Source organism: Bicyclus anynana, chromosome 4 (genome assembly GCF_947172395.1).
Source record: "Bicyclus anynana chromosome 4, ilBicAnyn1.1, whole genome shotgun sequence".
NCBI classification, from domain to species: Eukaryota; Metazoa; Arthropoda; class Insecta; order Lepidoptera; family Nymphalidae; genus Bicyclus; species Bicyclus anynana.
In genome coordinates this window covers 7,340,415-7,353,935 of record NC_069086.1, presented here as the reverse complement: position 1 = coordinate 7,353,935, position 13,521 = coordinate 7,340,415, and the positions used below count along the sequence as shown (strand labels likewise).

The window sequence follows — 13,521 nt, the reverse complement described above, 5'->3', positions numbered from 1 at the left end:
AAAGTATAATTGTATTTATACAACTTAAATGAGCCAAACTTATAAGTAGGTCACTCACCTATGTAAATTTTTAAAAAAATGCGTAAAATTAAAGTCTTGTAATGTCGGATGTGTTTTGAGCGTCCGTTTTGGAAAAGTAGAAAAGAATGCGTGTGCAACTAGTGACGAAAGAAAATTGTAGTCGAGTTCAGTCACGTCACCTGAAAAGTTAAAATGATTAGGTGCAGGTAAACTTTGTCATGACAGTGTTCTTACCAGTATATAGGTAGCAGTGGCGTGCACAAGGTTTTTAACTAGGGTATGCTCTATAAATAAAATATAATATATACTGTGGTCCAACATAGGTTTGTATCGAGTTCTTAGGGTAGGCAGTGCATTTTTGCGTCTATGGAGTGTACGCCACTGATAGGTACAGTGTCCGCCACGAGATATTGTTTGTGAAGTTAGCAACAAATGACTGAGAAATGAATCAATAACGGTATAAACGACGAGGGCGGGGAGCCGGCAAGACGCGACCGCGCATCTATACACATTCTGCAGCTAACTTCACAAACATAAAGTTCCGTGGCGAGCACAACAGCCACAGTATATTGTACTGTGCTACAGCCTATCTATAAAAAAATCCCGATTAAAATAGGTAGGTACCATAGGTGCTATAGGTTTAGTCATTAGCTAATAAAACCGGGAAAATACTCTGATGTCTAGCAGCATCACTGCCTTCTAGTCAAACGGCCGTGGTTGTCGATGAAACATTCATTACAGGACATGAGGTTTTGATACGAGTAACTATGTCTCAAGGCCGATGAAGAGCAGCGCAAGCTAAGTTGGACTTGGACGTGTGCTCTGATAGACGCGAAAGCTTACTTAGCATCAGGTGGAACTGGGCCGCTATTCCGTTACGTTGTTTAGTACAATTCGCAAGTTCGAGTTTCGAATTCATCTCTATCTCTCTCTTAATTTTTAATACGATACTATAGAAAGAGAAAAATAGAAAATAATTCGCAAGTGCGAATAACAGGTACAGAATATCGTTTCGAGTAGCTCTTCTGGAGGGCTACCTATTCGGTAACAATGTTTTCTATAACTCGCAGGTGCGAATTTCGAATAAACCTCTATCTTTCTCTTTCTATAGTATCCTTTAGGCAAACTTTGTTCCATCAACTAGGTATGTATAAAGAACAAGCCAAAAGTCTTTTAAATAAGATTGTCTTACTTTGCTGCTGTAAACTAAACATGAGTCCTTTGGGAGGACGCCATCTTTTTAGATGCAATGCTCTATTAACCATGATTCGGATTGTATTGTCTAAGAAAGTTCTTCGTTCCTCGTCCGATAACTCTTCCTCTAGAAATTGTTGGAAGCCTTTCATTAGATCCGGGTCCCTGACATCGTCGTCTGGATCTATACCTATACTGCAATAATAGAATGCAATCCATTACAAACTGAATATCAAACTATGATTCTAGTGTAATAATTATTATTTTAACTAATCTATACTAACATTAGAAAAAGGTAAAGTTTGTGGTATTGTAGGGGGTAATTTCTAGATGCAGAACCTCTCGATTTGGAAAATTCTTTTAGCACTAGAAAGCCACGTTATCTGTGAGTGTCATAGGCTATATTTAGCGGGACAGCGGCGTAGCGTGCCTTGGACGGGCTCTGTATCAAAATTAGTTGGGGGGGCTCCAATTAAGGGTAAAGATTTCTCACAAAAGAAACAAAAATACTTGCTTAAAAGAAATATGTCAGTGACTTAAGTTATCTATGATGTTTCCAACTTTTGGGAGCACGCTTTACCAGGGAAAAAGACAGATTGTGGATTACCTACATTTTACTAATTTTTGCTTTAACACGTAAGGGGCCCCGTATCATTGATACGGCTGATACGGCGGGAGCTACGTCCCTGGAGCGGGACCTACACAGGTGAAACGCGGCGTTAGCTAGTTATAGGTAATTTTATTAGCTTACTAGCTGACGCCGCGCGGTTTCACCCGCGTGGTTCCGGTTCCCGTAGGAATATGGGGATAATATATAGCCTATAGCCTTCCTCGATAAATGGGCTATATAACACTGAAAGAATTTTGTAAATCGGACCAGTAGTTCCTGAGATTAGCGCGTTCAATCAAACAAACAAACAAACTCTTCAGCTTTATAATATTAGTATAGATATTTTCAGATACAAACTTGCACATGTCATGGATTTTCAACATGCTAGCTGTTAATTTAGCAGGTGATGAAGCGACGAGGAGATGCTTCAAATGTCGCTGCACTGATGTCCACCAGGGCAGGTCGCAGGGTAACATTACAAGCGCCATTCTGGAAACAACGAGCACAATTTTTATATAGATCTGCACCACAATAATGTGAAAGTCCTTGAAATACATTTGACCTAAATCCTAATCATTCATCATTATAAGTATGTTTTAGCGGCCCAATACTGGGCCAGGCATCCCTCCTTATAGAGGAGATATGGAACATAAAGCCACCACGCTGCTCCAATGCGGATTGGCGGGAGATAATCAGTAGCGTAGCTAGGCGAACAAGGGCTCTGGAGCAAATGAAAAAATGGGCTCCACTGCCATTTTAACTGATTAGGTTTTATCAAGTAAAAATATTCATCAGCTCTTGTTCGTTTACGAAATTTTTTAAGTTCAGTTCGATCGCGATTTTCTGGTAAGGATTCGAGGGCCCCCTGAGCTTGGGGTCCCCGGGGCATCGCACCGCCTAGCCCTAGGGTAGCTACGCTATTGATGATAATGTTTCTTTAACCACTTTCAGATGTTGATGATAGTGACCGGGATCGACGCCGACGGCTTAATGTGATCTCCGTGGCACAGGGTGTAACACCATCAACAAGCGGCTGAGAATTTTAATTGAGTGAAAAGAGTGCCATGATAGCCCAATAGATATAGACCTCTGCCTCCGATTCCGGAGGGTGTGGGTTCGAATCCGGTATTGGGCATGCACATCCAACTTCTCAGATGTGTGCATTTTAAGAAATTAAATATCAGTTATCACGTGTCTCAAACGGTGAAGGAAAAACATCGTGAGGAAACCCGCATATCAGAGTATTTTCTTAATTCTCTGCGTGTGTGAAGTTTGCAAATCCACTTTGGGCCAGCGTGATGGACTATTGGCCTAACCGCTTTCATTCTAAGAGGAAACTCGAGCTCGAAGGAAGAGGAAGCTGTCGAGAACAGTGAGCCGATTATGTATGGGTTGATAATGATGAGAGAAAACTAAGCATTTATAGGCAGACTTAGGATTCGAACCCAGGATCCGGTCATGATCCGAAGTCTTATAGGCTAACCACTGGACCAACGGGCAGCGCTTGGCCTTTTTTATAGGAGAGGGTATTTTAATAAACTTTCACCCACTAACGAGACTAAAGATATCCATGATTTATAATTATTATAATGTCCGGAACTGACGACTTAATGTGGTTTCCGAGACTCGAGGGTGTGAGGGTGCGACGCCCGTAGATTTAAGTGTCAGTACAGAGGTAACACCACCAACTTCCTATCTCAAGAGTGATGAAAAATACCTACCCCATGACATTAATTTAATATCCAGTCCCAGGACTCGAATTTAAGAAAGAACTTTTATCTAATCGTACTAGAAACAACTAAAGTAACGAGACATTGACCTATTTAATATTTATAGTTACTAATAGCGTGATTAGGATTATGGTACCTATTCTTAGGTGGCCGTTAATCACAAAACTATTAGTCTTATAGAAACTTTACATATTTGTCGTTTTGTCATTAAGTTTAATAGAGAAAATAAAAAGTACATATGCAATGCGTAATGTTCATTCAATGTAAATAACTAGGCAGCTAAGCGACAAATATAGAACGCGACTGTAAGTTTTAATTTAAACTGTGAACGCTTCCAGAGATGTTTGACATTTCGCTTTGCGCATGTCTTCAAGGTCCAAACTCCATCCATTTCAATTTGACAGTTTGTTGTTAGCTTTGTTTTGTTGTGTAATGTTTTAGAGCTTATTTTTATTTTTTTATACATATTTATTGTATTGATATAAAGTTTTAAGTTTTAAATTAAATTTTATAAAATAAATGTTATCCGCTAAGCAAACACTGTGCATAATTCTACGCCTACGCGACGATACTACGAAATACGAAACTTATCAATACGTAACATGGAAACATCGATGTGATAAGGTATTTTTTAAATTATTTCTATAAAAATGACGTAAACCGCAACGGGGAAATTCAGATAATATATTATCAAGCGAGGCCGCCTCGCATAATCGAAACAGTCTATTTGATCAACGTATCAAAGTACGCAAATCAAAGGTCGCTCGGACATAAATCAACCGACAATGACGGTTAAAGACAAAATATTGAAAGCGTTAATATTGGGTGCTCCAGCGTCTGGAAAAGGGACAATTTCGTCTAGAATTGTAAAAAAATACAATATAGAACATGTGTCTAGTGGAGATAAGTTGCGGGATCATATCGAAAAACAAACTGACCTAGGAAAGGAAGTGAAATCGTACCTCAATGAAGGAAAACTCGTGCCTGATGATGTAATGATCAAGTTTATGATAGCGGAGTTGCGTAAAGTGGAAAATAAACCTTGGCTTTTGGACGGTTTTCCGAGGACAGTAGCTCAGGCCAATGCTTTGTGGAAAGTGCAGCCTGTTGATGTTGTTTTGAACTTAGTTGTGCCATTTGAAGTTATTATTGACAGAGTGAAAAGCCGGTGGGTCCACTTGCCATCAGGACGAGTGTATAACATAGGGTTTAACACACCCAAAATAGAGGGCAAAGATGATGTAACTGGAGAGAATTTGATGCAGCGACCAGACGATAAACCTGAGGCTGTACAAAAGAGACTTGAAATATATGAAAAAGTTACTCGACCAGTTATTAATTTTTACAAAGAAAAAGGTATACTAAAGGAGTTTGAAGGAAGGACATCCGATGAAATATGGCCCAAAGTTACAGCTTACTTAGATCCTATTTTTCAGAAGATTTAGAATGTTTGCATTGTAGACGGTGGAGTTGTTTAGTCATGTTTGAAGTGGTTTTTCTATAGGAATGTAGTCTAGATAGAAACAGTAAGTTGTCAATTATGAGCACAAAATATTTCCTATTTATTTTAATGTTCCTTATACAATCTCATTTTATTTTGTAATACCTCTTCAAACTATATTAATCTTATTCATAAAATTATACATCTACAAAAATGTGTAACAGTTGGTGCAATAGATAACTAGGTAGTACAACTAGTCTTCCAGTAGTTAAAAATGTACTTAGATAATTGTAGTAAAAGACATAAATTGTTTTAAAGAATTTTTTATTCTGTAGATTACTAAGTAGTATAATAGAATATTAAATTTATTTGTTTTTATTAGATTTTTTTTTATCTACTCGTAGGTATCACATTTATAGTACTAACTTTCTTTCTTCTTTCTTTCTAAGAATATTTTTTGTTTATTACATTTTATGCACTGCATATAATTGTAATATGTCCTATATCATGTTTTGTACAATTTCTTTTATACACAATTTATTACAGTGATTAATTTTCAAAAACCACATCATTAGGATTTCAATGTTCTGAATACAAATTCTAATCAGGAGGGCATTATAATCATCCTTTTTAGTCCCATAAAGTTATTTTTACACTTGTTTACTTATTAGTTTTGTAACTAAAAAATTGGCATATTTCCTATCCATTCTAGTCAAATGGTTTCTATGACAATATTTATATTGTTTTTATACGATATATTTTTATTTTTGTACCTTGTTAAAGGCTCAAATATATTTATAATTTTAATACTAATATACATAATTATTTATCTCTGTTCTTGACAAACATACCTATAGTGTGTCCAATGTTTGAATCATGGACAATAATTTTGTGCCTTATTTTCAATATCTATAATAAGATAACAATTTGTAAGTTTGTACACCAATGAAGATAACAGCGATTTTAATATAATAATTAACATTATGGTTATAGTGACATTTTGATGATTCATTTTAATCATAAGTCAATGGAGTTGGGTTTTAAAGTTTTAACACGATTAGGGCTATGGGTTTCAAACTGTAGTTACATTCTTGTGTAAATAATATGTATTTAAAATATTTTTGGTTTGGAGTGATATTTATTGTCTCAAAGAAATTGTTACTGTTAATTTTAAGATTTCATTTATTTTAAGAGTTCATTTAATTTTAAGAAATGAATTTAATCCATTATACAGATATCTAAAAGAGCACAAAGTTATATATAATATTGTACCTGTTTGTTAAACTTTATATTTTCTATTTTACAACTTAATACAATAAATGAAACAGAACTGAATGAAACAAAATTTATATAAAAATTTATAAAAAAACATTTGTTGATAACTATTTTGTTTTGCTTGTTGAATCGTTTTATATTAATAAAATTTAAATTAATTTATCTTATTTTTATTTAACATCTATATGTGTTCCTGGTTAGATCCCGTTCGTGTCAGAACCAATATAACTTTTTGAGACTAACTTTGTTCTCTGTAAAACATCCAGATATTTTTAGCCATTCTGGAGTTAAGGGCGGACCTAGTCAAGATTCGCTTTGACAGCCCTGCAACCAACTCCTTATTCGCTTATATGTATAATTATAAGTTAAGTGGATTAGATTGGTATATCATAAAAAACCCGTTGTCGTAATATTATGTTGGTACTAACCCATATACAATTATACATACGAGTCGCAAAGCAGAACAATGGGCAGGCCATATAGTTCGAAGAGCCGATGGATGTTGGGGTTCCAAGATGCTAGAATGGCGACCCCGCACCGGAAAGTGCAGTATTTGTCTCCCCCCCACTAGGTGGACCGAGGATATCAACCGGATTGCAGTTAGCCGGTGGATGCTCGCGGCTCGAGACCGTTTTGTTTGGAAGTTCATGCAAGAGGCCTATGTCCAGCATTGGACGTCTATCGGCTGATAATGATAATGATGTAACTTTTAACTCGTAACTTTAATTTTAAGCTTTCGACTCTAATTACTACCATTAAATTAAATTAGGACATAACTTGACGTTTCAAAAGTGCTTGTAAACTAAGCCTAATTGAAATAAATGGATTTTGAATCTGAAAATATGAATTTTGATGATGACGAACCCATACGGGGTTCATCTTATCAATTTCGATTGTTCATATTCTTCGTTAGTAATTTTATTTGATTCTATTAAAATTTGTCTAGTAAAATGCTCGGTATTTGTAGTGCAAGGAATGTAGGTCGAATACTCGGATGATTATTAACACCTAACTAACACATTGCGACACCTTTGACGACACCTTTGACGTAGGTAAGGAGAAAAATACGACAGATGTTTTGGAACGATTGCATTGGTAAAATTATACGTTAGTTGTATCTATTTCTTTCGAATCAAGGCACTAGTTATAACGTACCGTAATATACATAGGTGCCTATGTTCTATAAGTAACAACCCATATTCGGCTCACTGTAGAGCACGACTTTCCTCTCAGAATGAAAGGGGTTAAGTTAATAGTCCACCACGCTAGCGCAATGTGGATTAACAGACTTCACACACGTAAAGAATCAAAAAAATTCACAGGTTTCCTCACGATGTTTTTCCTTCACCTATATAATTTCTTAAAATGCACAATACTGAAAAGTTCAAGGTGCATGCCCCGGGCCAGATTCGAACCTACGCCTTCCGAATAAAAGGCAGAAGTCATATCCACTGGGCTATCAAGGCTCTTTAATCTATATTCATCATTAATTGAGACTACTCAGTAGGGGAGCGCCGCGGTATGGAGCAAAGACCCACCACACCAATGCGGCTGGCAGACTTAGTGTGTTAATTTTTTTATTATGTAATGATCATTATCAGATGTTAATGATCACGAGACAGACGGCTTATCATCTGAGGCAAGGAAGTGTAACTCTACCATTTAGGTACTATAGTGTTTTGTCAGATAACATGGGTACGGAGACAGTTGCCTTACGACATTCATAATACGTACTATTATCGCGAAGCGACTGTCTTTCAAAAGCGAAACGAACTGTCACCCGCACCATGCTATACGAAACGAACTGTACAAGACTGAGATATTTTTTGAAAGAAAAAGGAGCTCTATATACCAGACCCAAGAGTAGAACCCAGGGTTTCTTAATCCCAAGCCACAATATCTAACTACTGGACCAATGAGGCAGGTCTATCATATCACATGTAGGTATAGAATATATATTGAAATGTTTTAATATTTACTCACTACGAATCGGCAAACTTTACATAACCCAGATGCCAAACGTGCTGCGATAAATTTGACGAGTATGAATAGATATCTACTATACTAATTAAAGCTTTATGCATGCATAAGTACCTACCATAAGCCTAACTAATCTACTAACTACTAACCTACAGCTAGGTTCACCTGACACCGTACATGCAATCTATTCCTGCTGAGCTATTCTCTAACTTTGGTCTAGCAACCTAATATAATTGACATCAAATCGACAACAACCGCGTTTTTCATATTCCTTAAAGCCCATTATTAACGAAAATCACAATGTCAAACACGCTGGTTAGTAATTTTGATGAGTTAGCTTTTAGTTGGTATTGATGGTAATTTTCATGTATATCCATAATAGAATAAGCCAGCCAAGTTAGCCCTTGACTAAAATCTCACCTGATGGTGACGATGCAATCTAAGATAGAAGCGGGCTAACTTGTTAGGAATAGGATGAAATCCACAATCCATTCGGTTTCTACATGACTTCATACCGGAACGCTAAGTCGCTTGGCGGTACGTCTTTGTCGGTAGGGTCGTAACTAGCCACGGCCGAAGCCTCCCACCAGCGAAGTCCGATGACATACCAAGCGCGATTGTGTTTATAAATATTGGATACTACCTAGTCGTCCATTTATGGATGAAGGCTTATAGGCTTTAAGCACATCACGCTACGGTATGCCTATTCAATGTTTTCATACTGATAGGACGAGTAACCGTAAACGCGAATTTCTAAGGAATTGAAACAGCGCCATCCAATGCGCGCGCCACCAACTGTTTAAATTCCTTAGAAATTCGCGTTTACGGTTACGCGATAGTCACAGTATGAAACTGCCACTAGGCACACAGTAAATGCAACTCATCAACAAAAAATGCGACAAATACAAGAAAATTTATTTCTTTTTAAAAATTTCCCTTGCGTGACTGCGTAAAATGGAAAGTTACGCAGAAATAATGTAGATAACATGTCCTCTATAAAAGTTAAAAAAAACTCACGTTCATGGGGCGTTCACTAGTAATTTACTGTAATACTAATTGTTTACAGAGTCAAATATTATTAATCTAAGGCGGCTTCTATAGGAGATACGGCCTGTGGGTCTTTCTTTATTTAATGACAGTGACGATGCAGTGAGATCGAGAGAGCCGTGATAGCCCAGTGGATATCACCTCTGCCTCCGATTCCGGAGTGTGTGATTTCGAATCCGGTCCGGGGCATGCACCTCCAACTTTTCAGTTGTGTGCATTTTAAGAAATTAAATATCACGTTTCTCAAACGGTGAAGGAAAACATCGTGAGAAAACCTGCATAACAGAGATTTTTTTAATTTTCTGCGTGTGTGAAGTCTGCCAATCCGCATTGGGCCAGCGTGGTGGACTATTGGCCTAACCCCTCTCATTCTTGAGCTCAGCAGTGAGCCGAATATGGGTTCATATCGACGACTTTATTTAGTTTATTTTACCCATACTTCAGATGATTTCTACGTGTCATACCAGAACACTAAATCGTTGGCGGTACTTCTTTGTCGGTAGGATGTTAACTACCGCTAGCCAGGGCCTTTGCCACCAGATCATTTTCTTTTTTTTGCCACCAGATTATTTTCTTTTTTATGCGTTATTTTCTTTTATATATTACTTCTATAAGCCTAGCCTAGCTAGCCTAGCCTAGCTAGCCTAGCTATATCTTTATAATTTTTATTATTAGTTTCTTCGTTAGGTTGCCTGGAAGAGATCGCTTTTTAGCGATAAGGCTGCCTATTGTGCATTTTCTTTCTTTCCATTATTTTTCTGTATCGTATGTTTCTGTGTGGTGTACAATAAAGTATATTTTCATTTCATTTTTCATCAATGAGGACCAATTTAGAATATACTTGCAGAACCTCGCGGTCTCACCAGCGTAGTTCCCAGTCCCGTGGGAATACGGGAATAAAATATAGCCTATGTTACTTCCTGATAGTGTAGTAGATTTTGACGGCCTCCGTGGCGCAGTGGTATGCGCGGTAGATTTACAAAACGGAGATCCTTTGTTCGATCCCCGGCTGGGCCGATTGAGATTTTCTTAATTGGTGCAGGTCTGGCTGGTGGGAGGCTTCGGCCGTGGCTAGTTACCACCCTACCGGTAAAGACGTGCCGCCAAGCGATTTAGCGTTCCGGAACGATGTCGTGTAGAAACCGAAAGGTGTGTGGATTTTCATCCTCCTCCTAACAAGTTAGCCCACTTCCATCTTAGACTGCATCATCACTTACCACCAGATGAGGTTGTAGTCAAGGGCTAACTTGTAAAGAATAAAAAAACAATAATAAAAATATTTCTATTATTAAAAGAATTTTTCAAATTGGTCCAATAGTTTTTGAGTGTATTCGTTACATACAAAAATATAAATTTTTCCTCTCTGTGATGTTAATGTAGATAAAATCCTGAAGTGACCCGCCCGGGAATCGAACTTAGCACTAACGACTGCGCCAGAAAGATTGATCAAAACTAGTTTTACAACAGGCTCTGAGGTAAGTAAAATGAGACCGTTTGTTGTACTTAGTTATTAACTTTGTTACCACCAAGGTTATGCCGCGATTATAACCATGATATCCTATATCTAGGCTATCTTTAATCTGTGATTGGAACTGATTAGATTTTTATACAGACACACTCGTAAATATCTACAGTATTGATTGACACCATCTGTTCATAATGAGATATCATCGCATCATAAAATAGATAGATACCGTTGGAATAGTTAGATATACCTAACTAGGTTTTTGATTTAACGCCTAACCTAAACCTAGTTCGTGGTTTGTGAACCTAAGGTAAGGTTTTGAAACTGCGATCTCGTTTGGTGTTAAGTAACGGTGTGATCTCTAAAGTCAAAAGAGAATATTATTAAAGTTACGCTTTATATTTGGACTTTTGTTACTTTCCCAAACCCAAGGTGATCCACCACGGGTTGACCATCACAGGCTCTTTGACCAGCAGGCTAATTCACTAACTTTGAAGTATGTTAGTTGACATTAGAAATTGAGATTCTATGTAACAAATGTCATCCGGTGCCTACTGACAACCCTTCGTGGTTATCATACAGTAGGTAGATGACATTTTCCAGATGATTTGATGCTTATTTTAATCAAATTAGTAAATAGGCCAGCCGTGTATTAAGTAAGTATATTGTCATGTCATCGTTTATCTTATCTAATAAACGAACAATGCTTGTTTAGATACTATAGTAAAAAAAAAACATCGAGGAAATATCTGTTACCAAGGTACTTGAACTTGAAAAAGGGTCCGACCCTTATTAGCACAACGTGTTTTAGGTGATTTATTGCGCAGATGGTATTACCACCCTAAGGGTAAATAGTTTATCACCCCGTTACGATAAGTATTGGTGTAATAAAAGATCACATTAAATCCTGCCCTTATAGAAAGTGTAGTACAGTAGATTCTCTTTCTACGATCGCAAACGTTTCGAAAACTAGAAAAATTTATGGGAATGACAGATCTTGATCACGTGACTTGTCGATAGCAAATGTCATTCCTATACATTTTTCTAGTTTTCGAAGCGTTTACGATCGTAGAAAGAGAATCGACGTGCCACTTGGGTACAGGGGCTGCATTGTTAGGAGTGTCGTCGAATCACATCAAAAATTGCAGTCACGTCATGAGAATTTAAAAATGTTTCCGTTTTTTTGTTGTACCTACTATGTAAAAATCTCTATTATATAGGAACATTAAATTAATTAAAATAATTAGCATAAATCTGTACGTATTTTCAGAAAAGAGGATTTATATTTTCTTTCTGCTATAAGAAGTATAATTTGTGGCACTTAGAATTACCTAGACGAAGGAAGCCTGTCGAGTTGTTTGGTTAAAAGGATTGCATTCTGGGCAGTGCTCTAATATCCCCAGTATGTCAGGGCACATAGGTAGTTGATAATTCTAAATACTGCTCTAAATTACTTACTTTTTAGCGGCGTTTGCGTCGTTAAATTAAATATAGTCACTGCAATCACTGTAACATTGGAAGTCACTGTCGCTTTTGCGACTATCGATATTTTTTTCGCACTTTTCTCATTGTCCGCACAGGAGTTTATCTATTTCTCTTTTCATGTATTTTATCTTATTCCTTTTCTATAGACAGAAATAGTGTGAGTAGTGAAAACGAATGCCGGTTGCGGCGGACGAGAGCGCGCGAACCCCAGTTATTTTTAGCAGCTTTCGTGCATTGGTGCTGAAATTAGATTGTAAATAAAAATGTTGGGTTAACAGGAGTCGTAGTCCCCGTTGGACATGCAAAGATAAACCATTTTTCACCAGTTTTTGTTAACCATGTGGCTATGATAATTAGATATTAACAACACGACAGTCAGATGCGTTACTTAGAAATGTTTTGTAGTGTAAAAAAACATAATTTAATATGTATAACTCAAGGTTAAATTACGAGAAAACACATCTGTGTTGGCTGTGGCATTTGTTTTGGATTTCAGGGATTTCTGTGCTGAGTTATATTTTCCACTCATGTTTATTGATATCAGTAAGTTAGTGTTATTGCTTTTATAATAATTCAACTTATAACGATTTTGTCGTTACTCAGCCTCTTAATTTAGATGCACTCTATAAAGGCGCTTCGGAGGAGAAAATTTTACAAGGGAACATAATGTGATTGTTTAACTCCACTAGTAATATAATTACATTTACACTTTACCACGTAAAAGGAGCTTTAAAAAGTTTGCAGGTTATATTATCGGCGTACATAGAGAAATTGAACAACGCGACGTGTTCTTCACTCGACGGTACGATTCGTACTGACGCTGACTTTCACTGGGGGGTGACTACCCTGGTTGTCGCACCCTCCACCCGCGGTAGTGACGTCATCGGCGTCGCGTCACGACCTACGACGCCGTACGCCCTTAGCTCGATACTCCCCCCCTCCCCTGACCTCATGGAACACCGTGAAACCTGACACGTTACGTAAAATAAAATACTTAAGCGCAAATACGTCAGCACGTTTGTCATTTTTAGCGTTGGCCTTTAAACTTTAGTGAGCCATGCATCTTGCTACTACTATTATAATGTGGGTAGATACAAAATAGTCATAAACATTTCACCGTTTGTTTCATACGCCGTATGTTTCCGACTATACTTCTTTAGTATGACAGCAGAGTGTTACCTAAAGCCTTCCATTATTATATATCAAAACAAATTTATTTATAACTCCATACTCCCACGTAATAATTTTCTTCGAACCTTTTGAACGTGAGGGC

General features: G+C 37.3%; 2 protein-coding genes across 3 annotated transcripts in view; one reads left to right on the top strand and one right to left on the bottom strand.

The window, feature by feature from the left end:
- Window positions 1-13,054, bottom strand: part of LOC112047282 (uncharacterized) — a 28,032-nt gene extending 14,978 nt beyond the window's left edge. For both annotated transcript variants that reach the window (XM_024084353.2, XM_024084355.2), the window contains exons 1-5: window positions 12,963-13,054; window positions 12,222-12,488; window positions 2,183-2,314; window positions 1,214-1,410; window positions 59-200 (exon numbers count right to left, since the gene is read on the bottom strand). In XM_024084353.2, coding sequence (XP_023940121.1) covers window positions 59-200; window positions 1,214-1,410; window positions 2,183-2,313 — 470 coding nt within the window. In that variant the 5' untranslated portion in view covers window position 2,314; window positions 12,222-12,488; window positions 12,963-13,054. The remainder of the gene's footprint in view (window positions 1-58; window positions 201-1,213; window positions 1,411-2,182; window positions 2,315-12,221; window positions 12,489-12,962) is intronic.
- On the top strand, window positions 3,933-6,424 carry LOC112047283 (GTP:AMP phosphotransferase AK3, mitochondrial). Its single transcript, XM_024084356.2, has one exon. It carries the CDS (start codon window positions 4,341-4,343, stop codon window positions 4,998-5,000), a length of 660 nt encoding a protein of 219 aa, XP_023940124.2. The 5' UTR covers window positions 3,933-4,340; the 3' UTR covers window positions 5,001-6,424.
- Window positions 13,055-13,521: the final 467 nt, after the last annotated feature.

Coding starts and splice junctions, on each gene's coding strand:
- LOC112047283 (XM_024084356.2), top strand. CDS start 4,341: ATGACGGTTAAAGACAAAATATTGAAAGCGTTAATATTGGGTGCTCCA.